Genomic DNA, 22,363 nt, shown 5'->3' with positions numbered 1-22,363 from the left:
TACATTGTAATTTTAGTTAAACATTATATATATTATTTTTGACATAAATGGTAAAGATTTCTTGTAAAATGACTTATATTCACATTTAAATTCAGCTGCTTTGTGAGATAAAGCGCACTAGTGCCGCGGTGCATTGTGGGTGTTCACGGAGAAGTAAAATGGCGGACTTGGCGAACGAAGGTAGGCGATCGTGTGAATCCGCACAATGAGTGAAGTAAAGCAAACAGACCGCCACCATGAGCCGTACACCCCATAATAGTGTCGGTTAGAGTGCCGCGCGCGTTTGTGACGCGACCCCCGCGCTTCCGCGGCTCTGAGGACGTGTGTGTGTATGAATGTTTAGCTCAAGTTAGCCGATGAGTGTGTTAGCTTCGCGGGCTAAGCAGCGCACTGACAGACCGTGTGTGTGTGTGTGTGTGTGTGTGTGTGTGTGTGTGTGTATATATATATATATATGTGTGTGTGTGTGTGTATGTATATGAGTGTGTGCGTGTATGAATGTGTCAATTAGAGTGTGTTATGAAGCTAACGGACTATCTCCTGGCCTCTTGGTGTGTTTCTCTTTTTGAAATTTTTAGGCGGGTTGAAACGCTAACTGTAAAATAACGTTTAATTTAATGCGTGATCGCAATGAATTCAAGAATGACGCTTTTCTGTCTTTAACATATGTATCTTTAGCGTACAGTTAAACATGTAGATATGAGGCATAAATGTATTCGATGTATTCTGATGGCATCTTTATGTATTAACACTAGTAGGATGTGTTTTTTTATTGTAATCGTGGCTTATGAGCTTAGACTACTAATTTACCTCTAGCCTGTCAGGATCGGTGATGTGTGAACCGTTTTTAATGATTATTCATCCTTATTGAGGCAGTCCAGTGTTTAAAATTAAACAAATACTGAAACGAAAGCAAATGGTGGGTGGGGTAATGTAGCGAGTTGCTCAACTAGTGGTTGGTTTCGATGTGATGTGGACGCGTTGTCATCTGTTGACGTTATTCTGATATTTGCGTCGATTAATAGTCGGGAACCGGGATCTGGAGCAGGTGGCGGTGGTTCGTTCTCGGAGAAGCCGCTTGTTGGTGATGCTCACGCGGCTCGTGGTGTTACCGGGCTCCGCTGCCTGAGCTAATGCAGGCCCGCGCACTCACCCTCCTCCTGCTCCGGGGTGAAATGCAACCCCATGCACACATGATTATTTTTTTTGCCTTTAGGGGGAAATGTCCTTCAGGGGAGCAGCCTTGAGTGGTGAGATCACCCTTCGGTGGAAGCCTCAACCCTTGACCTAATTACAGTGATGTGCAGGTTTACATGAGCCACCCAGATGACTTGTTTTGGGGAAAGCAGTTGTTTACATATGCACGTGTGCTGTTGCACTCTTTACTGGTTAGCAAATCATCTTCAGAAGGCCTTGCATTCTTCCTCATGAGTGATTGTTGCTGTCCAGTTTTGTTGCTGTCAAAGTCCTGCAGCTAAAAATACTAGACGTGTGAGCCTGGTCACGTGACTTTGTTTATTTACGAAGCATGACGGTCATTTCAAAGCCTTTTAATTGAGCCAGGAGTGTCTAGGGTTGTGTTGTTTTGCTTGAGATAAGATAACGTCTTTGTCTTCCGGTGACTGGTTACTAACCCCAGTTGATCAGATTACCAGAGGCTTGTGATGGCAAGAAATGATATTAGACAACGATACTATTCAGAAAATATATGAAAAGACATTAAAAAAGAAAACTATGTCTTGGAAGAATTGTTGAATTTTTATCACTGATTAAACTGAAAGAAGTTTTCTTTTTTCAGTACTGTTGTTGTTTCTGGTATGTTTTTATATAATCGTTTAAGAATATGTTATAATTGTTGTAAATTATTTATTAAAATTGTATTGTTAATGTTGCTAAATGTTGGTTTCATTTCGGTAACAGATATGGTTTACCTTTCGTCATGATTATAATTATTTATTATAGCATTTGTGAAAATGCCACCAGTATAAAACTTTACTTATTCTTATTATTTTATTTTATTATTCTTATTTTTTCTACAATTTTGGATAAAGAGTTTAGATAAAGAGTCGAGAGTTGAAACCTCTTTTGTCAATTTATTATTGTTATTATTTTTAATAATAGGCTTAGGCTACTGGAGGCCGTGTGTTAGTTATTTTATAGTTGTTTGCAAGCATTTTTATGCATGACGCAAATGCCTTTTCAGAGTTTTAATTAAAACATTGAGTATATTTTCTTCATATTGCATGTTTAATTTTTTTTTTTTAATTATGAGTGAAAATTGAATATTTTCAGTGCATGGTAAAATGTGTTTTAGTATCTGTCTACAGACAAAGCTGTCAGTTGATTTTGATGATAAATAAAAACTGACCTAGTAGGCATGGTTAACTCTGATCTATGGCTGTTTAGTTAAACTAAGATGTTACATTGGATGTTGGGTTCATTTGGTAAGTTTGCGTCAGTCCCTATCCTCAAATAAACCATTTTAGGAAATGACCTATTTTGTGAATGATTATCTTGTGACTTTGGATGTTTGTGTGCGATGTAGGGAAAACTTGGATTGATCAGAACTATAACATTGGTACACTGCAGCAGAGCAGTTTTCTGGTTTGTCTGAATGAAAATTTGAGTTGAAATATCAGCTTATTGAGCAGGATTGTGGAAAGGCATACGTGTTTTATATCTATTTGAGCTATGTTTCATACCAATTCTCTTTCTGTTTTTCTTTTTAACAGAGAAGCCTGCCATAGCTCCTCCAGTGTTTGTGTTTCAGAAGGACAAAGCACAGAAGGTTTGTTGATATGATATTTTACTTCTGTTTTTAATTTCATCATAAAAAACTTAGCATGCACATTTCCTTATTTGACAACAATAGCAGCAGGAAGACCAATAAAATTAACAATAGGCAGAGAGAGAGAGAGAGCAAGAATTGAGGTTCAGTTCACCCAAAAATGAAATTTGTCTTTATTTACTTAGCCTCAAGTTGTTATAAACCTATTTGAGTTTCCTTCTCCTGCTGAACAGAATAGAAGATTTTTTGAAGAATGTTAGTAACCAAACAGTTGACGGTAGCCATTGACTAACGTTGTATTTTTTTTTCATACTATGGATGTCAATGGCTACAGTCATTACTCAAAATACATTGTGAAATTTCTGCTCTGCTAGATTCAACAAACAGCATTGCAAATTTTAAACACACGTGTCCACCATGTTCTCGGCCAACAGGAAGTCCTACTAAAAAAACTCAAGCCTTTTGTTGCGATTGCGTTTCTATTTGGTGGCTAAGAAATGACGCGCTGCAGCTTTATGTGTTGTTTTTAGCAGCTTTGACATTGTGAATTATGTAGTTGCCAACTAAACAAACCCCCTTTTCATAATAGCCGGAGGATTTTATGATGGAAGACACTTAGTGGGAAATATTAAACTTAACTTTTGAGTTTTATAACAATAACAAAAAAGACATTTTCAATAAACGCTCCGGTGGGGCATGAAATTATCACCTTGTACCTGACAAATTTCAGCATTGGCAAGTAATTTCACCAACTCAGTTGGCCAATATGTCTGGCAGTGAGATGAATTTCAGCTGCTGACTGACTAATACTGATATAAATCACTCTCAGAATCTGATTTCCCCCGAAGCAGTTTAAGCGAATTAAACAGCATTTCGATTTTGGCTTTTAGTGAGAAATTATTTAAAAACGGGGCTGTTTAAGATGTTGTTTTCCCCTTGTACAGTGTGTTTCTCTGTAATGTAGTCCAGCTCTGCATGACCAAATACATTAATTTATGTTTTTGTCTGTTCCAGAGATCTGCAGATGGGTCGAGTGCAGAGGATGGAGACGGTGAGTTTGAAAAGGTTTTTTTTCCAGTAATGCACCAAAGTGGAAATTATTTGCGGCTAAAAATTCAGGATGTATTGGGCCGAAAGCTAAATATGCAAATTTTGAATTCACACTTATATTGTGCAGTAGTATGCTTCAGTCAGATGCTCATTTGATACCTAGTTTGGATCCCAAAAACAACACGAAAAAAAAAACATTCAGACTGATTTGTGTATGACAAAAGCACATTGTCCCTTACAGTATATTACATTAGATGTTACTCTCACTGTCTTTAGGTCTTTAGAGGTGTGTCTTGGAAAATGCTAATATGTGTATTGTAATATTAATTTACATTGAATTATAATTGTGTTTGCATATTGACCGCAGCATTCTTGCCATGGACTTGCATTGAAGTCACATGCAGTCTGCCTTTGCTCCAATTGGTTTTACTCCATTGCTTTTGCTTTTAAAGTTGGCAAAAATGATGATGAAAAATAAGAATTGAGATTTTAGTTTGGGGTTTAATGCATTATTATTTAAATCCTGAAAAATATCATAATGCAATATTTGTTATTCTGAAAACAAAACATTTTAACAGCTGAAAACAGAAATATTGACATGGAGCAAAAGCAGCATGTACATGCAATGATGCAATGATGATGTTTTGCTGGAAAGGAACTTGTATATTGATATGTGATGAGATGCAGACAGTGAGATACTAACACAGCGTTTGATGAAATATATTGTAGGACACAGATGTGCCTGTATCATCCAGATATCAGTAATTTTTAGCTCATTTGTTATTGTTAAAGGCACATCAGCTGAAGGTAGAACCCAGTGTAGTTAACATTATCAGAATGCTGAATGATTGCAAAAGGATCATTTAAATAGAGCACATTCAGTTCTCCAGAATTGAAGTGCTTCACTAGTTGTAGTTTCTGAACAGTCTATTGATTTAATTGTGTTCTCCAGATTCAGATCGAGATGAGTACTGTCCTCCAGTAAAGAGAGAAAGGACCTCATCTCTGACCCAGTTCCCCCCGTCACATTCAGGTGAGTCTGTAGCCAGTTCGAAGTATTACTTTGGTGATTTTTACTGAAAGTGTTACACTCCCATCTGACCCTCTCTTCCTTTCATGCTTTCTTTGTCTCCTGCTACAGTTCCCAAGAATAATATCTTCATGCCCTCAAGTTTATGCCAGTCTCCAACTGGTAATTCAGACTCGGAGCCAGGTAAGAACCAACCTTCTTTTCAAAGCTCTGGAAAAATAGTTTAATATGCAACTGTGGAGGAGGGTTTTGGACCAATGAGATTTCACAGTGAGTGAATACAAATAGAAACCAAAACTGGCAGAAAAACGTCTTCGTTTGGGTTCATGACTCTTCAGCTTTTTTGTTTGGATTGGAAAAAAAATATTTTTACTCAAGTTTCAGGGTAATCGACTGTTCAAATGAGAAACACAAATTCATAGTTCTTTAAATCTGTCATAGGTGATCCTTTATTTAAACATTATCTGTGGTCAGAGGACTTCTCTGGTAGTTTTAAAAACAGTTTGCAATGATATTGATCAAAATCTAAAAATACTTTATTTGCTTATTTTGGCTGTCACTAGATGCTTCATCACGCCAGTCTCCGTCTGGACATCTGTTACTCAGAGTAATTTACAGGGTTCTGTGGCCGTCCACAGCTTTTGTCATATTTGACAGTCTTAGGCTTTGTTTACGATGCGCACATCCAATTTGGTTTTCAGATATGAGCTCCAGGAGTGACTGTCTGCATGATTTTTCACATGCTGATGTGGTTTGGAGTGGGTTTGTAAACATAAAAAAATCTGTTTTTGGGATGCATTATAACGAAAGTATAATGACATTTTGTAATGTTATTTCAAGATATTTTTTTATGGATGCATGTGTGTACACACACACACACACACACACAAACACACACATATATATTCATAAATAGTTTATGTATTGTCTACTGTATAAATTAAATGTATTATAAAATGTTCATTGTTAAAAATAATTTTAATGTCATTTATAAAATCACATCAGTGTATGAATTACATTTTATTAATACATTCAGAAATGTAAAATACCAGTAAATAACAAAACATTTACATACATTTTAATCTCATAAAAATACACACACATACATACACACACAATTATGGTGAAAATTTAACATACACTTTGCAATGTTAATCATTTTACCAAAATACGAGGGATCATAGAAAATGCATGTTAATTTTTATTTAGTACTGACCTGAATAAGATATTTCACATAAGACACATTTACATGTAGGTCACAAGAAAAAATTAATTGAATTTATAAAAATGACTCCGCTCAAAAGTTAACATATGACAATGTTAACAACATGCAAGTATCTTCTGTAGTTTCTGAAGGGCAGTGCTACATTAAAAAGACATGATATTTAGGCAAAAATGTACAATCTTCATTCTGTTCAAAACTCATTTAAAACACATTTGCTAAGTGCTTTCAGATCTTTGATCCTCTATATAGCGTGTTACACAGAGTGATGTAAATGGCAGATGTTGTGCATGCATCTGAAGGCAGCTTTCTATTTTGGACTCTCTTGGAAAGAGGCAAGCACACTAAACCCAAATGTGTATCGGCTGCTGTCAGGAATGTGCTTAAAGAAGTCCAGAGGCCTGTGGGGGGGGACTAAGGTCTAACAGGAAGTGGTCAGATCCGTTTTGATGCTGTAGATATGAGGCACAGCGATGAGGGCCCAACAGACGTGTATACTGTGTGCTATGTAGCTCATACTGCCTACTGTTTTTGAAAAACATGAAGCTGTATGCATCTAAAAAAAACTCTACTGTTTTGTTTTTTCCCAAATTTCTGATGGAAAAGCACTAGACCTTTCTTTGCATTGTAGTGGAGAAAAAGCTTGTCTTATTCTTGACCGATCTGTTTGAGGTAGTGTTGTGTCCTCATATGGATGAAGTTTGAGTGTTTGTTTATCTGAGAGCTCTTGGTTTACGCTTCTGTTTGTGTGTTTCAGAGGAGAAGCCCGTCGGGTTCAGGTTGAAACCTCCCACACTCATTCATGGCCAGGCCCCAAGCGCAGGTAAGATTAACTCATTCCTGCTTTTACTACATTTCTACATCTAAACACACGTGTAAATCATGAATGTGCTCTTTAGAGCAGGAAAGATTAGGGAATTTACTCACAATGGGTCGGACTGTAAAGCTCCCTCTTTCAGTATTTTTATTTTTTTTAATATAAAAAGTAATCTTGTGCTTTTGAAAGCTCCCTAAATAGATTAAGCCGAATTGCTTAAATGTTCAGCTATTCAAATAGATCTTGCTTAGAACATTATTTAAAATTTATGGGCTATTTTATATTATTATTATTATTATTATTATTATTATTATTATTGTTAATTATTTTTTTTTATCTAATATTTAATTTGAGCTTTATTTCAGTTAATAAAAAAATTACGATATGTTTTAAATCATAATTCAATTTTAATTAGTTTTAGTCAACTACAGCGACAGTGGCTTAGAAAGCTTTTCCATATATTAAAACATCCCATTGCATGAGAATTGCAATTAAAGATTTTTATTTGATCATCAAACATTGGTGTGTGCTTTTTTGCTTAGGGATGCACCGATAAAAAAATTTCAGAACCGATCCGATAACAAAAATCAGATGTGGATCTGATACAGCACAGGTTTATTTATATCATTTCTATACCTCTGTGTGTTGACCTAATCATCACTGTTTTGTGTGTTAAACACAGTCAACTTCATTATACAGAAAAATAACAAATGAGGAAATGCATAATCATAATCTATGAAAAAAACACTTATAATCTAGTTTAGTGGCAGCAAAAGTTACTATAGAATTTTTTTTAATAAATTCTAAACATTAAGTGAAAAAACATTTTTAAGTGGGCAACAAATAAAGTGAAGGACTAAATCTGGTAAAATGTTACACATTGCTCTTAATATTGTTGAAAAACAAGTAAATATATTTAGACAAATATATATACTGTAAAATTAAGACTTTTTTTTTTTGTTTGTTTAATGTATAGCACGGTAATGAGGCAGCCAAACATGCTAGATATGACAGAACAAGAAAGGCTATTTCTAATCTTTTAATTGCGCAAAAGGATTATAATATAAAAGGCTCATCCCGTGTGCAGAATGATGCTCTTGAAGCAACACAAAGTCACAGCACGCTGCGCTCCACATAGAAAAGTTCAAAGCACAAAGGGAAGAGATATTGATGCGTAGTGTATTATATGTGTGCGATAGTCTTTTCTTTGAACAGTTTTGCATTTCAGTTCCTGTGTGTGAAAAACAGTTCCTAGTGCTATGATCTAATAGACAAAGTAACATGCTTTAGAAACAGCACTGAACTCCAGCAAGATAAAGTCCTCGTATGCAAAAAAAACTAATCTTTATCTACAGATCAAGTATAATAATAGAAACATTGTATCATTTTGGAGAGAGTTGTCATAAGTGAACGCGACACACAGTTTGAATGCTGAATGAATGACAGCTGCAGAAGAGTTACTTAATTTACTTAAAAACTTAAATATTCCTTTGTAACTCACATTAAACGGTTTCAGAACACTTAGAATAAAGTGCATGGAAACTTAACAGTAACATAATTCTATATGCGCAAAATCGTCTCGTCTGACCGATAACCGATCCGGTAGAAAATGGAGTATCGATACCGATACTGAGAATCAGATCGGTGCATCCCTAGTTGTGCTGCGGCATTTGGTTTCTGATTCAATCCGTTAGTAGGTTGTTTTCCAGGCGTTCCCAGTCAGAAGCCCAAAGAACAGCAGCGCAGTGTTCTGAGACCAGCCGTTTTACAGGCTCCTCCGGCCAAAACCCTCACAGAACCCGTCAAGACCAGTACGTACATCTCGCATAATGCTCCCTGCTGGCTTTCACAGCAACACAATCTGTAGAGCTCTCAGTCTGTTCTGTATAGATTCAGATTTCAGGCTCATTTTGTGCGTGGAACGATGTAATTCTCAAGTCAAAACTACCCAGGTTTCCTGAAATCTATTGTATTTTTTATTTATTTATTTTTTTTTTTGGTTGAATGTTTTAACGGGCTACTTAATTCCCCCCCAAAATTGTCTAAAATCTACAGAATACGAAAAATAAACTTTCATGTGAATATTGTGAGAAATAAGTGATTATTTCAGTTCATTCTCATTATTAGGGTACATTATTTGTATATATATTGTCCATCAGTCACCTATATTAGTCGTCTAGTGGACGTTTCGGGTGACCCCTAGTAGTCATGACTCAGGGCCGTGATACCCCGAGCTGGGAACGTGTGTTGATCGTGTGATGCTGTGAGTTTACGCCATTGTTTTCAATCGCAGACTCCAGCTGTGGAACAAACGGAGTGGGGAAGTTTGGAGATTCATCATCAGAAAGCCGATCTGTTTTCCTGAACAACACAGAAAGCTCGGACAAATCACCGGTGAGGACATACTGCACAAACATCTGAGATGGAAACGCTTGATAGATAAACCACAGCTAATTGCACATCTCGTAAATATCAGCGTCACCTGTAGTCATCGCTCATGGGTGCTTAGTAATTCATAACGGATGACTAATAAATATGACTGGAGGAGATTCTGGTCTGATCTAGTTCCAGCATTAATGCAGTTTCATTCTAGAGTTAATTATCTTGGTTTTCAGCAGCAGGATTGTGGTATAATCGTGCTGAACTCTTGACATTTAGAAGGTGTTTCGCTTTTAGAATTATGAAATATTTATTATGAGACTTCATTGAATTAGGCTTAAATATCTTGACAAATCTTTGCAATATAATCTTACAAGTGCATTTTTGGGAGACTCTGTACAAACTCATATTTCTATGCATTGTAAGTAGTCTGTTTTACTGTAATGACAATCTCAGTGTTTTACATTTCATGCTATCAGAATTTCATCCATATAAATATAGAAATATTTTGTGCTCAGTTTGAGGTGTTTTTTTTCCTTCCTTGAGTATGAGCTCTATATTCTCACTATATTATAGAGGGTTTCTGTGGGTCTAAGAAAGTATTAATTCACCCTTCCAGAAAAATGAAGGCTTTAAAAAGGCCTAAACACCCTTAAGTCAAGATACATTTACTTTAGATGCCATCTGGACATATAAAGAAATAGAACTGATGAGTTCATGCTTGAAACAAGAACAAATATCTATAAACGGGGAATTAAGTTGATTCTTCTAAACCTATTGACAGATATTTGTCTTGGTTTTAAATTAACTCCCTTTATTTTGATCAGTTTCTCAGAAAACAAGACTTCTTAATGTATTTTGACTCTTTAGACATTTGCACTAAAAAATTGACAAAAATACTGATTAAGAACAGCACCTTTTAGCAGTGTAGTAATGAAAGACCTTTACATTTAGAGACTAGAATGACGTATTGTTTTCCATTCAGTATTTTCCTTTAATCATCTTTCAGTTTTGGTCTTAAGTCTTATTTGCCTTCATAAAACGTACAGAAACGCTCTTCCTATAAGAGTCCTAAAAGCCTAATGTATCCAGTGTATTCACAAAAGTCCTAAAAACCAACAGTCTTGTTGCCGGATCTGCATTAATTGTGTTCCTTTGCAGAAGCGGGAGAAGGAAGGAGAAGAAAATGGAGGTGGACAGAAAGTGGACGGCAGTCAGAAGGAATGTGCAGTGGACTCATCGTTTGTGTTCGGGCAGAATATCAAAGAGCGAGCGAAGGTCAGCGCTGACTCACTGCTGCATCGGTTTCATTCTTTATTCTAGGAGCAAATTGGCACAAAAGAAGTTCCCAAGGAGTGTTTGTGTTTATTCTTCGATTCTGTTACTGTGTTTTTCTTGAGCAGTTGGATGAAAACAGCACATCCAGTGACTCAAAAGACTCCACACAAGATTCTCAGTCTGGCCGCACTAATTATTTTTTACAGTACATGGGCAGCGCTAGGTAACGATTCAGTAGAGCTCTGTGAATATGTTCGCTTTCTCTGGCCTGGGTAAATCTGCTTCTGTTTGCTCTTACAGCTCCAACAATGCCACCAACAGCTCGGATAAAGGCTCCAAGTTTGTTTTTGGCCAGAACATGTCTGAGAGAGTTCTGGTGAGTGGATACCATCACTAGTTTGGACATTCTTTTGCCTTTTCAGCTTTTAAATGTAGCATTTGAAGGAACAGTTTACCCAAAAATAAAAAACATTTACTCCTCCTTTTGTTTTGCCTCAAAAAGAAGTTTAGCAGAAAGTCCAAGCTGCTCTTTTCCATTCAACTAAAGTAGGAAGTGACTAAATATTTAGTTTTTAGCATGGTTGAACTATTTCTTGATTTCAACACCAGTGTAAACCCATTAAAAGGATCATCAGAGGTGTATAAAGATAGTTTTGTATGGGAATGCTTTCAGAGCCCCCCAAAAGGAGGCGAGGCGTCCGTCGAGGTCAGTAAAGACTGTTCAGCTCCAGCGTCAGAGCCATCATCACAAGAGGCCACACCTGAGAAAAGTAGGTACTCAACTCTATTTTACACAGTGTGTGTATAAATAACACACAATTCAGGGTTTCCACAGCTCTTTGAAAGTCTTAATTTTAGCTAGGTGTCAAATTTAATGCCCTAAAGTCTCTTAAATGGTACAAGAAAGTCTTAGTTATGATTTCGGGAGCTCTTAAATTTGGGGACGGAAAGACAAGAATTCGATACAGCTCAATGTGATGATTAAACGTAAACTGCTGTGTTTCTGTCGTTCCAAAAGCGCCTCCTACTGGCAGCTGTTGAGTTTGCATTTTCAATAAGCCTGTCTGCTGGTTTTGTTCATGTTTTACACAGAGTTGTAGATGTGAACCGGTCATCAAATCTAAACAATTAAGACACTAAGATATAGATTTATATTTAATCTATATAACAATTGATTGATAATAATTGTTTAAATTAATATAATTGATACTTTTGACAGTTTCTTAAAAATAGGCTGAAATGTGAAGTTTATCATTTTATAAACCTTTTAGTTTTCATGAAAACATGTATCTGAACTGTAAGTATCGATATATCTATCTTTTAAGTACAATTTATTATTTATACGTCATCTTTTTTTATACTATTTATGTAATTGTATGTTTTATACTTATATACATCTTATTAGATATGTTTATATATATATATGTATATATATGTATATGTTTGTTTATATATTGTTTGTATTCATATGCATTCTTCTGTTTATATTTATATGCATTGTTTTATATGTACATGTACTATAAAAAATAATAATAAAATAAATTAAAATTATTGAACAATTTGATTTAAAAAATGTATTTAAAATGCATTTAAGTAAATTGAAGTGAATATACAAGATATATATATCTATGATTTATTTATTTTTCAGTAAGCATAAAAAACATTACTTGATGCTGAGAACATTTTAATACCTGATTACATGTATGTTTGAAATTTGTTCTTTCCAAAATCACACTGTTTGGCTCATTGAATATTAAATCAGTTATGGGACCAGATGCTCTGGGATTAGTCAATGCAGTCTTGCTCTAATGTTCATGAGTCAAGCCTTCACCATGATAGGCATGTCTGCTGCGTTCAGTTCATCCTGAGCTGTTGAAGTGATGTTTTTCTCTCTGTGTGTGTGTGTGTCAGATCACAATGCAACGGAGTCTCTGGAAGAGTCCGCAGCCGCGTACACCAAAGCCACTGCCAAGAAGTGCATTCTGGAGAAGGTGGAGGTCCGTACAGGAGAGGAGGCGGAAAGCAACGTTTTACAGGTGAAATCAGGTTTACAAGGCATTCAGCATAGCAGTCACAACAAAAGTCTCCACAATTTAAAGAAACTTAAGAAGCACTTAAAGGATTAGTCTATCCCCATGTCATCCAAGATGTTCGTGTCTGTCTCTTCAGTCGCAAAGAAATGAAGGTTTTTGAGGAAAACAGGATTTTTCTACACTTCACTGCGGACCAACGGGTTGAAGGTCCAAATTGCAGTTTCAGTGCAGCTTCAATCTAGTGAAACAATCAGTCATTTTTAATAATATTCTTTTTAACCAGATACGCTCATGTTGCATTAGCTCTACTAGTCTACAGATGAGTTTCATAGAGCTTGAGTTGAATTGACCCGAAACATTCCTTTAATCTGCGCAGGCCTGTTTTTTCCTCAGTTAAACTTTGATGTCCTGATAATGGTTTGATTGTGTCTGTCTTTCCACAGATGCAGTGCAAATTGTTTGTGTTCGATAAACCAGTTCAGTCGTGGGTGGAACGAGGCCGCGGTCTGCTCAGACTTAACGACATGGCGTCCACTGATGATGGCTCGCTACAGTCGAGATTAGGTAGGAGCAGCGTCGGTCCACTCGCTTTTCTTTAGAGGAGCTGAAATGTCTTGATGTTCCTCATCTGTGTCCGTCTGTCTCTTAGTGATGCGCACGCAGGGCAGTTTGCGATTGATCCTCAACACCAAGCTTTGGCCGCAGATGCAGGTGGATAAAGCCAGTGAGAAAAGTGTTAGAATCACAGCCATGGACACTGAGGACCAGGGCGTCAAGGTCTTCCTCATATCGGTAGGATGGACACCTCCTTAACACAGGACATGCTTAGGTTTTTAATTGTTTGTCTGATAAATAATGCAACAGTTTAAAAAGCAACTCTGGTATCAGGTTTTACTGTTCACAGAAAACAGGAAAAATCAGGTTATATAAAATTCAGGGTTTTCACAGGTCTTTGAAAGTCTTAATTTTAGCTAGGTGTCAAATTTAATGCCCTAAAGTCTCTTAAATGGTACAAGAAAGTCTTAATTCAATCATTTAATCAATGAATAAATATTAAAAACGTACTTGTTTTCATACGTGTGTGTGTGTGTGTTTAAAATGGATTTTTATTATATTTAAGTAACAGATATATAAAATGTATTTATTTTAGATAAAATTAAAACTTTTAAATGTATGTTTTAAATATTATATATATATATATATATATATATATATATATATATATATATATATATATATATATATATATATATATATATATATATATATATATATATATATATATATATAATTTTTTTTTATTATATTTGTTTTAATTATACATTTTTTATTTTATACACGATTGAATAATTATATTATATATGTTATATAATTACATAATTTTTAATGTTTAAATGTATTTTAAATTATTTCAAAATTGTTAGAAGTTTATTTTATTATGAATGCATTTTAAACTTCTTTTTTTTAGTGAAGTGACATTCAGCCAAGTATGGTGACCCATACTCAGAATTTGTGCTCTGCATTTAACCCATCCGAAATGCACACACACAGAGCAGTGAACACACAAACACACACTGTGAGCACACACCCGGAGCAGTGGGCAGCCATTTATGCTGCGGCGCCCGGGGAGCAGTTGGGGGTTCGATGCCTTGCTCAAGGGCACCTAAGTCGTGGTATTGAAGGTGGAGAGAGAGCTTTTCGTGCACTACCCCCACCCACAATTCCATCCGGCCCGAGACTAGAACCCACAACCCTTCGATTGGGAGTCCAACCCTCTAACCATTAGGCCACGACTTCCCCTTATTTTTTATATATATATATATATATATATATATATATATACTTATTTTTTATATATATATATATATATATATATATATATATGTATGTATATATATGTATATGTGCATATATATGCATGTGTGTGTGTGTGTATATTAAACTTTCTAAATTGTAATTATTTATTTGGGGTTAGGGTTATTTCCTCCTCGTGTCTAATATATAAAGACCCATTGTTTACAGGTTTTAAAGTGATAAATTAGTGAAATGTTATAGATGTGTAGGAAAATATAAATTGTCTGGTTATTCTTAATTTTCAAATATTGAATCATATATATGTGATAGTTTTTCTTACCCATTCATCAGTGATCATGTCATGTATGTTAGTTTTGGGATCCCTGTATCATGGTGTAAGTTGTGTGTCTTCAGGCGAGCTCTAAAGATGCGGGTCAGCTGGCCGCGGCGCTGCATCACCGGATTCTGGCTCTGCGGAGTCGTGCGGAGCAGGAGACTGAGAGCACACCCGCCCCGGCCGAACCAGAGATCCCACAGTCAAACGAGGACGACAGCGACGATGATGAACCTGCTAACAACAGCAGCGGCACGGGGAACTCCACCGCCAGTGGTACGGACTATTTACTTTACACGGGCTTGACCTGAACATACCACACATCAGACACTTAGCTTATTGTTTTAGATGCACTAAACTAGAGATGATCCAATAGTGATCAATATTTCTTTTGATAAGGATAGTAACCAATAAATGGCTGAAATTAAATATAAATAAATTTTGTATATGTTCATTTTAGTGTAAATTCACTATACAGTTTACACGCATAAATCAGTAGCTACTACAAACCAAATCTTTGCTGCATGATTGTTTATATCAATGCATGATGTAAACTATATTATCATCCAGCTCTGATCTGCATAATGCAACTATAAGGCATGAATACATTAACATATTCTAAACATCAACATCATGATTTTCTGTTTCAGCTAGATTCCAAGGCAACATTCCTTGTTTTCTTGATGTTCTAAACTTGATGTACTGAAATGTTCCTGTTTTATACTGTAAAGCTGTTTTGACACAATCTGTATTGTATAAAGTGCTATATAAGAAAAATAAAAGTGAAATAACTGAAATTTAAATATTTTTTAAGAAACAAAATGTATGCACTTGACTAACACAGAAATGTACTGCATGAAAAATTACTATGTAAACAGAAACTAATTCACTATAATAGCATCCCAATGATAATACAATAACCCTGCTAAGAACTCAAATCAGTAGAATTTGAAGATATTCAATATTACAGTGATGCATTGTGAAATTCTGACAGATATTCATTGTAAAATCTGATTTATCATTACAATACGGTTTCATTTTTCATCATTAGTAAAATACAGTTGTCAACTTGAAATAACAATGAACAATATACAGTATATGCACCATTTATTAATCTTAAAGGCAGGGTCGGTGATTTGGTCCCAAAACATTTTTTGTGATGTCTGTTCACATCCCAATAGCAATCACTAAGTTAACTGCTCTAAATGTATTTATATCGTGTGTGGAAGGCATAGGATCATAAAATGTTTTGTCCAATCAGAGGATTACGATCCTGTCTGTCTGATGATGCGTCACCTTGTGTGTAGGAGGAGGCGTGGCTTTGGAGAGTGATGATGCAGAGAGGGCGGGATCTTACACTTTCAAAGCCTCTCCGAAAAATCACCTACCCTACCTTTAATGCTGTTTTCACCATTTTCTAATACAATCTTAAAAGTTGTAACATGCACTGTGAATAAATGAACAAATGGACTTTAATTAACAAAGATTAATCATATCTGCATAAAAAATTACATGTATAACTTATTGTTAGATCATTTAAAAAGTGGGAGCCATTTTTACCACGATTTATGAGTTGTGTTAGTATTAAAGAATGTATTTAGATTGTTCCAGTGATGTTAAATACTTTTGACTTGAATAAAACCAGTTATTTTAGAATCCTATATCTTTTTTTTTTTTTTTGTGTAACATTATCAAATGAGATCTGTAAATTTGATTATTAATATCCTAAATATTGAGTAATTAGAACATAACTAATGTAGACTGCTAACTGATAGGTGAACAATATACCATGCATTTCATGCTGTGATTGCATTGATCGTCTGCTGCTTTAGAGCATATTTTCTAAGTTAATGTTGACTTGTTTTCGTGCAGGTAACTGTGAGAACAGCGAGACCCCAGCCGCCGAGAGCACATAGCATCCTGACCCTCTGCCCGACCCACAGCCGCCCTCCGGGGTTTCAGCGCAGGCATCTCTGTGGACAGCCCCTTCGGACCGCAGCCGTGGACCCCTGGAGTGGAGTCTCTCTCACCCAAACTTCTGTTCTTCATTTCCCCCACCAACATTTATTGTAAATCTGGAGTTTTTTTTTTTTTTTATCATTTCATTTGTTTTTAGTTTTTGTTTTTTCTTTCCTCTTGGACTGCAAATAAACAAATTAAAAAGACAACAAATAAGGAAAAGACAGAAAAAAAGAAGAAAAAAACAGACTTTTCCATGTATGGCTTTGGACTTGGTCGCTCATCATATTGATGAGGTTGTTTCCCTGTGAGGGTGTTTCTCTCTCAGTTTAAGACGTGGCTCTTCAAGACTGCAGTTTCTACCGTGGGACCGTTTTTTACTCATTCTCTGTGTCTCTATCGCTCTCTCTTCTCATTGGCTCTCGGCTTAGTTAACTGGCCACATCATCGCGCTTATCGGCCAATCGGCTTCCCGGAAGCTCCACGGTCACCTGACCTCTGATGTGTTCTGTGTAGTTGTACCATTATTCCCAGCTGATTTCTGCCAGATTCACCAAGCGTCTCCTGGACAAGCTGACACTCTTACTAGTCTGTTAAGATGGTAGTTAGATTTCTCATTGGTGTTAACAAATAAAGGACTCAATGGGCACACGGACTCGTGTTGTAGTGAATCGCTTTCTACATCCGCCCCCTGTAAAAGAGAAAAATATCTTCACCCCAACGTCTCTTGAACATCAAATTGAGTTGTGTAGCTTCGTTTAGGGGCAAATAATGTTTATTTCTTTTCTTTTTTATGTAAAATGTAACCTTTAAATGCAGCATCGGTATTTGTTTTTATTTTCCATATTCTGAGGGGTTTGTATTGTGTTGGCCTTTTTTTTTTAATGTTGATTTACTATATTAACTTTTTATCCATTTTCTTGTTATTTGGAGACGATTTGTCAGAAATGAAGATTTTCTTCTTGTGTTGGAAGTTTGAGTGCATTTAGACGGAAAAAAAAGGACAAAAAAAACAAACTTGTACCCTTGAATGTTCTGTAAATTTCTATGTGTATATTATCACTTACTAGCACACCATGTCTCTGAATTCCTTTACAAAATAAATAGTAATATCAAAGTAAAAAAAAAAAAAAAGTTGAAACATTTGAAATAAAATTTTGTCTTATGTCAAAACGTGGGACTCTACTTCAGTTTCTCATATGGAATAATCTTTATTTTCTTAAAGAAGTGATGAATAATTATAGCACAATGTGTTATTTGTGGATTAATTTTATATAAATGTTTATATGCAAACAATCCTTTTCCAAAGTTTGGGGTCATTATGATCTTTTGTCTCTTCTGCTCATCAAATCTACATTAATTTGATCAATAATACAGTAAAAACAGTAATGTGAAATATTTAAAATAGCTGTTTTTGTGAATATTTTGCTAAATATAATTTATTTCTGTGATCAAAGCTGTATTTTCAGCATCATTCCTCCAGTCTTCAGTGTCACATGGTCTTCAGAAATCATGATAATATTCTGATTTGCTGCTCAAGCAACATTTCTGATTATTATTATCTATGTTGAAAACAGTTGTGCTGCTTAACATTTTTATTTTCATGACTCATTGATGAATGTAAAGTTTAAAAGATCAGCATTTATTTGAAACAGGAATCTTCTGTGCGTATTATAAATGTAGTACATTAATAAAATAATAATAAAAAAAAAAAAACTGACCCCAAAACCTTTGAATTTCAGTTGTTTGTTTTAGTTTAAATTTTGTTCAGAGACAAAAATCATTGTAGTTTTGGTTTAGTTTGTAATAACTGCATCAATAAGCAAAACACTCGTTTAGCACAAAGAAATATATCAAGCAATGTGTTTCTGAGATGTATGTGTGGTGCAGTGAACAAGATTTAGCGACCCTTTAGAATGTCCTAGCAACTTTTTTCCCAAAAAGCACCTTGCAACAAATTTATCCATTTAAAACAAAAAAAGTGGCAACTTTAAACAACTTTTTTTTAAAGTGACGTTAAAAAGGCACATATTTTCATCATAATTAGATGAAAAGAGGAAAACATTAAACAGCTAGCCAGACAAGCAGCACATCAACCTGGAGAGAGCTGAAGAAAGATGTCTAACAGTACAAACATAAAATGTGCATTAAGTTGCTTGTTCCAATCGTTACATGATAAATGCACATTTATGATACAACATGGTATTAGCTTGTATATATAATTGTTGTTCAGAAACTGAAAAGGTACTAGTCATTTTCTGCGAGGATGTTATCCATTAAGTTGTAACCATGTAACTTTAAAACACAAAATGCAGTGTGAAATTTAAAAACACCTGCGAAAAATAAATATGAATTGTTCCTTCATATTAACAGTACATTGTGTCCTATTTTACAGACTTTTTTGTAAAAAAAAAAAAAAAAACCCTAATTGTTCAGAATGTGCAGTTGATAAGAAAATACAAAAAGTGTGTACCGTTCAATAATTAAATGTTGTAAAAAAAAAAAAAAAAAAAAAAAGAAAAAGAAAAATTAAGATGTTTCTTGTTACTTTTAAAATTATTATTTTTTGGTTAATAATATTTTTAGTAACAAATAACATTTAAAAAAATATATTTGAGTAATCGTATTGTATATTCTACGTAAAAACGCTGTTTTGTGTCAGTTATGTAACGACGTCATCACGCAATGACATCACAACGTCATTTAGCAACTTTTAGTAGAAAAATAAAAAACCCATCTGCCTTTAGCAACACTTAGTTGGCAACACTGGCTCAGCAGATGGCGCTCATGAACATCTCACTCAACAGCACATTAACTGCATCAGATGAATGGATGCACCAGTTTGCAGTCTAAACAGCTGGTGTGATTTATCAAGTGACTGAAGAGTGTTTGTCAGAGAGCTCAATAAAGCCTTTTGAAGCTGACGTCTAACAAGCCTGGGTTTTTGACAGCGGTCATTTGGTTCACTGGCGTTCTGGTCAAGATTCACATGCGTTCATTGTGTCTTCTGGGAACAAGCACGGTGTGCAACATTAAAGCAAGATGTAGGAATCAAACACTTTTAATTAGACACAGAATTTCTACGAGTAAATATTGCACAATCTTAGTGTTAGATCTAATGACAATGCGACAATCAGACGACAGATGATGATGACTACAGCTTCCATGCGTTCTTCATCATGGTGATGAAATACTCATCGCTGTCGACAGAAGCACTGACTCCGCTGTAATAGTTCAGAAACTCCTCTAGAGTCACCTGGAATGGGAAGAAAAACAGATTAGTGCGTTTGAAATGTGCAAATCATTTATAAAGGGTGTAAGTTGTGTATAAACGGTTTGGGGTTTTATGTCTTTGTGGAGTACATTTATTAGTGAAAGTGACTAAAGCTGAGGCTTCAGCCAACATCTTTTTTGTTCGATGTCTAAAATTATGTTTTATTACAGAATTGTGTTTTAAGGATTGAAATAATAAAATAAAAATAAATATTTTGTAAAGCATCCCACATCCTAAAAATGGTAGGTACCTTTCCGTCTTTGTCATACGGAGAGTCGAAGGTTTCCAGGAAAGAGCGGAAGACTTGTTCTTCTGTCCACTGTCCGCTCTTGTATTTGGGGTGGTGTTTGCTGTCGTATACACCCTGTAGATCTTCTATGGTCACAACACCATCTCCGGTCTTATCTAGTTTCTGAAAAGCCTGATTGATCACCTGTTTCCGTGCGCTTGACATGGGCGGCTGAAGCACAGAAACTGAAATTAGAAGCATGAAGGTGTTTTCAGCATCTTGGAAACACGATCTTACCCTTAATTTCTCCAGAAACTCATCAAAGTTGATGGTGCCGCTTCCATCCTTGTCCATCATGACAAAGATCTGCTGTGCTTTGTCCTTCCCCACGGACATGCCGTAGTTCTCCAGTCCCTTCTCGAACTCCTGGAAGTCCAGAGATTTACTGCCATCATCGTCCATAATGCGAAATGTCCTGGAAAAAATATAAAGAATTTATGTTCTAGGTTAAACTATTGTACGTAAACATTTTCATTATTTCTCCCAAATCCGCTACATTTGTAAAAGCCGAATGAACTACAAAGACAAATATTTAAATTATTGATTCCTAAAATCCCAAACCCATAAATTATTGTAAATTAAGTATATTAAAAGTTCCAAGTCAGCTTAAAAACTTAAGATCAGTCGCTGCTTTTAATTTTTACTGTACTTCTGATCCAACTGTTTGAATCTCATTTTAACTTTTTTTTTTAATCTTGACCATATGAAGCTCTTATAACTTCATGAGTTGAAGTTCAAATATGAAATCATGAGTTCAAATAAATTAAATGAAAAAACATGTTGCCATGGCTTACTGATCATATAATTTTTTCTTACAGTGTTATACATTAGAAATTATATATTTTTCTTTAAAAAGGCTATTTTACGATTAATTAAGCTACAATTTAGATTTTTGAATTATGACATTTTCATTTTATTCTTCAGATTCTCACTATGCTAAAATAATATTTTATGCAAATTGCACATGTAAATACCTTTTTTGTGCATTGTAATTTGTTGATTTAGATAAAAGTCATTGTGCCACAGCTTTATTTTCTGTATCAGAAAATACTGCAATAATGACAATCTAAAATCTGTTGAGCATCACAACTGAGAATAAAAGTATCCATCTGGGATGCATAAGAGTTTTATGTTTCATTTTCATGAAAAATCTCTTTATGTACAAGGTAACTTTTTTTTGGGGGGGGGGGGGGGTGAAATGTGGCTTTGTTTTTTCTGAGACTAACCCCATCACTGGTTCAGTCCCTCTGGTGTAACCTGTGAGGTCAATATCTTACTCAAGGGCACAGTGGTCATAATTCACCTCTAGATTGCTTTAAAGAGAGTAGAATATTTCTCTTGCCTTCCAAGAGCCTTGATCCCCGCTGCGCCTCTCTGAAGGCACTGCTGCCTGAGCTCCTGCACTGCGTCTGTGGACATTGAGTCTCTGTGGATGCTCTTCAGCTTCAGGTTAGTAAAGAGGCAAGACGTGATGCACTGAGGTGGTCCTCGAGACGTCACGTGGTCAAACGAGGAAGTGTTTTTATGTAGCGATTTCTGTTGGCTTGGAAACACAAACTCAAAGTGTAACCACGGCAGCTGTAATCATAAAAATAACTAACTACTGCTATATAATTACCATATTTATAAGACTTAACCAAAGTATCCGTTGTGGAGAAACAAACAAATAAACAAATATTAAGGACAGTAACAGCAATATACGACTTTTAGCCTTATCCTTAGTGTAATTTCTGCGGTCTGATTTGTATAAATAAAAAAGGGTTTAATACGAATATAGTAGATGAAATCAAACAAATACCTCTCTTTTGCGGTGGTCTCTTGTGAAGTGCGCGTCTCGTCTCGTGTGTTAATCAGGTGCACCTGCGTGTTTCTCCGCCCCTCCAAACTCAACTCTCTTTTTGATTGGCTCTAAGGCGTGTCAATCATCAACTTCCTTTGTTCAGCATCTGCATTAATCAAAAATCGTCAAAAAAAGAGTACATACGAATATATGAACAGATATAGATATATAAATGTATCTATATCTGTGATTTACCATGGTAGTCAACAACAATTATTATTTCTGCTGCTTTTTATAATGTGAAACGATCTAAAATTACATTCAAAGTGTAAGACA

At 35.4% G+C, this 22,363-nt stretch overlaps 2 protein-coding genes across 10 annotated transcripts; one reads left to right on the top strand and one right to left on the bottom strand.

Annotated features, from left to right (window-relative positions):
- The first annotated feature begins 120 nt into the window (after positions 1 to 120).
- Positions 121 to 17,857, top strand: LOC127938028 (ran-binding protein 3). 7 transcript variants are annotated; one of them, XM_052534406.1, is made up of 17 exons: positions 121 to 180; positions 2,733 to 2,788; positions 3,803 to 3,839; positions 4,791 to 4,871; positions 4,980 to 5,051; positions 6,848 to 6,913; positions 8,605 to 8,718; positions 9,201 to 9,301; positions 10,448 to 10,564; positions 10,690 to 10,787; positions 10,865 to 10,940; positions 11,238 to 11,334; positions 12,476 to 12,600; positions 13,041 to 13,161; positions 13,247 to 13,389; positions 14,806 to 15,001; positions 16,598 to 17,857. In XM_052534406.1, the coding sequence occupies exons 1-17, from the start codon at positions 159 to 161 to the stop codon at positions 16,639 to 16,641; spliced, it is 1,566 nt and encodes a 521-aa protein (XP_052390366.1). In that variant the 5' UTR covers positions 121 to 158; the 3' UTR covers positions 16,642 to 17,857. The 7 variants fall into 7 exon arrangements, with proteins under 7 accessions (XP_052390366.1, XP_052390386.1, XP_052390401.1 ...); XM_052534426.1 differs by having other exon boundaries at positions 131 to 180; positions 8,617 to 8,718; XM_052534450.1 differs by lacking the exon at positions 121 to 180 and adding an exon at positions 502 to 551.
- Positions 17,858 to 19,729: 1,872 nt separating this feature from the next.
- LOC127938064 (calcyphosin-like protein) lies at positions 19,730 to 22,193 on the bottom strand. 3 transcript variants are annotated; one of them, XM_052534466.1, is made up of 5 exons: positions 22,046 to 22,193; positions 21,590 to 21,790; positions 20,485 to 20,662; positions 20,209 to 20,418; positions 19,730 to 19,940 (listed from the first exon to the last, which is right to left on the bottom strand). In XM_052534466.1, the coding sequence occupies exons 2-5, from the start codon at positions 21,664 to 21,666 to the stop codon at positions 19,839 to 19,841; spliced, it is 567 nt and encodes a 188-aa protein (XP_052390426.1). In that variant the 5' UTR covers positions 21,667 to 21,790; positions 22,046 to 22,193; the 3' UTR covers positions 19,730 to 19,838. The 3 variants fall into 3 exon arrangements, with proteins under 3 accessions (XP_052390426.1, XP_052390436.1, XP_052390420.1); XM_052534476.1 differs by having other exon boundaries at positions 21,590 to 21,783; positions 22,046 to 22,106; XM_052534460.1 differs by lacking the exon at positions 22,046 to 22,193 and adding an exon at positions 21,866 to 22,025.
- Between the last annotated feature and the right edge of the window lie 170 nt (positions 22,194 to 22,363).

This window comes from Carassius gibelio, chromosome A2, assembly GCF_023724105.1.
Source record: "Carassius gibelio isolate Cgi1373 ecotype wild population from Czech Republic chromosome A2, carGib1.2-hapl.c, whole genome shotgun sequence".
In the NCBI taxonomy this organism is placed as follows: Eukaryota; Metazoa; Chordata; class Actinopteri; order Cypriniformes; family Cyprinidae; genus Carassius; species Carassius gibelio.
This window is presented reverse-complemented; position numbering and strand designations above follow the sequence as displayed.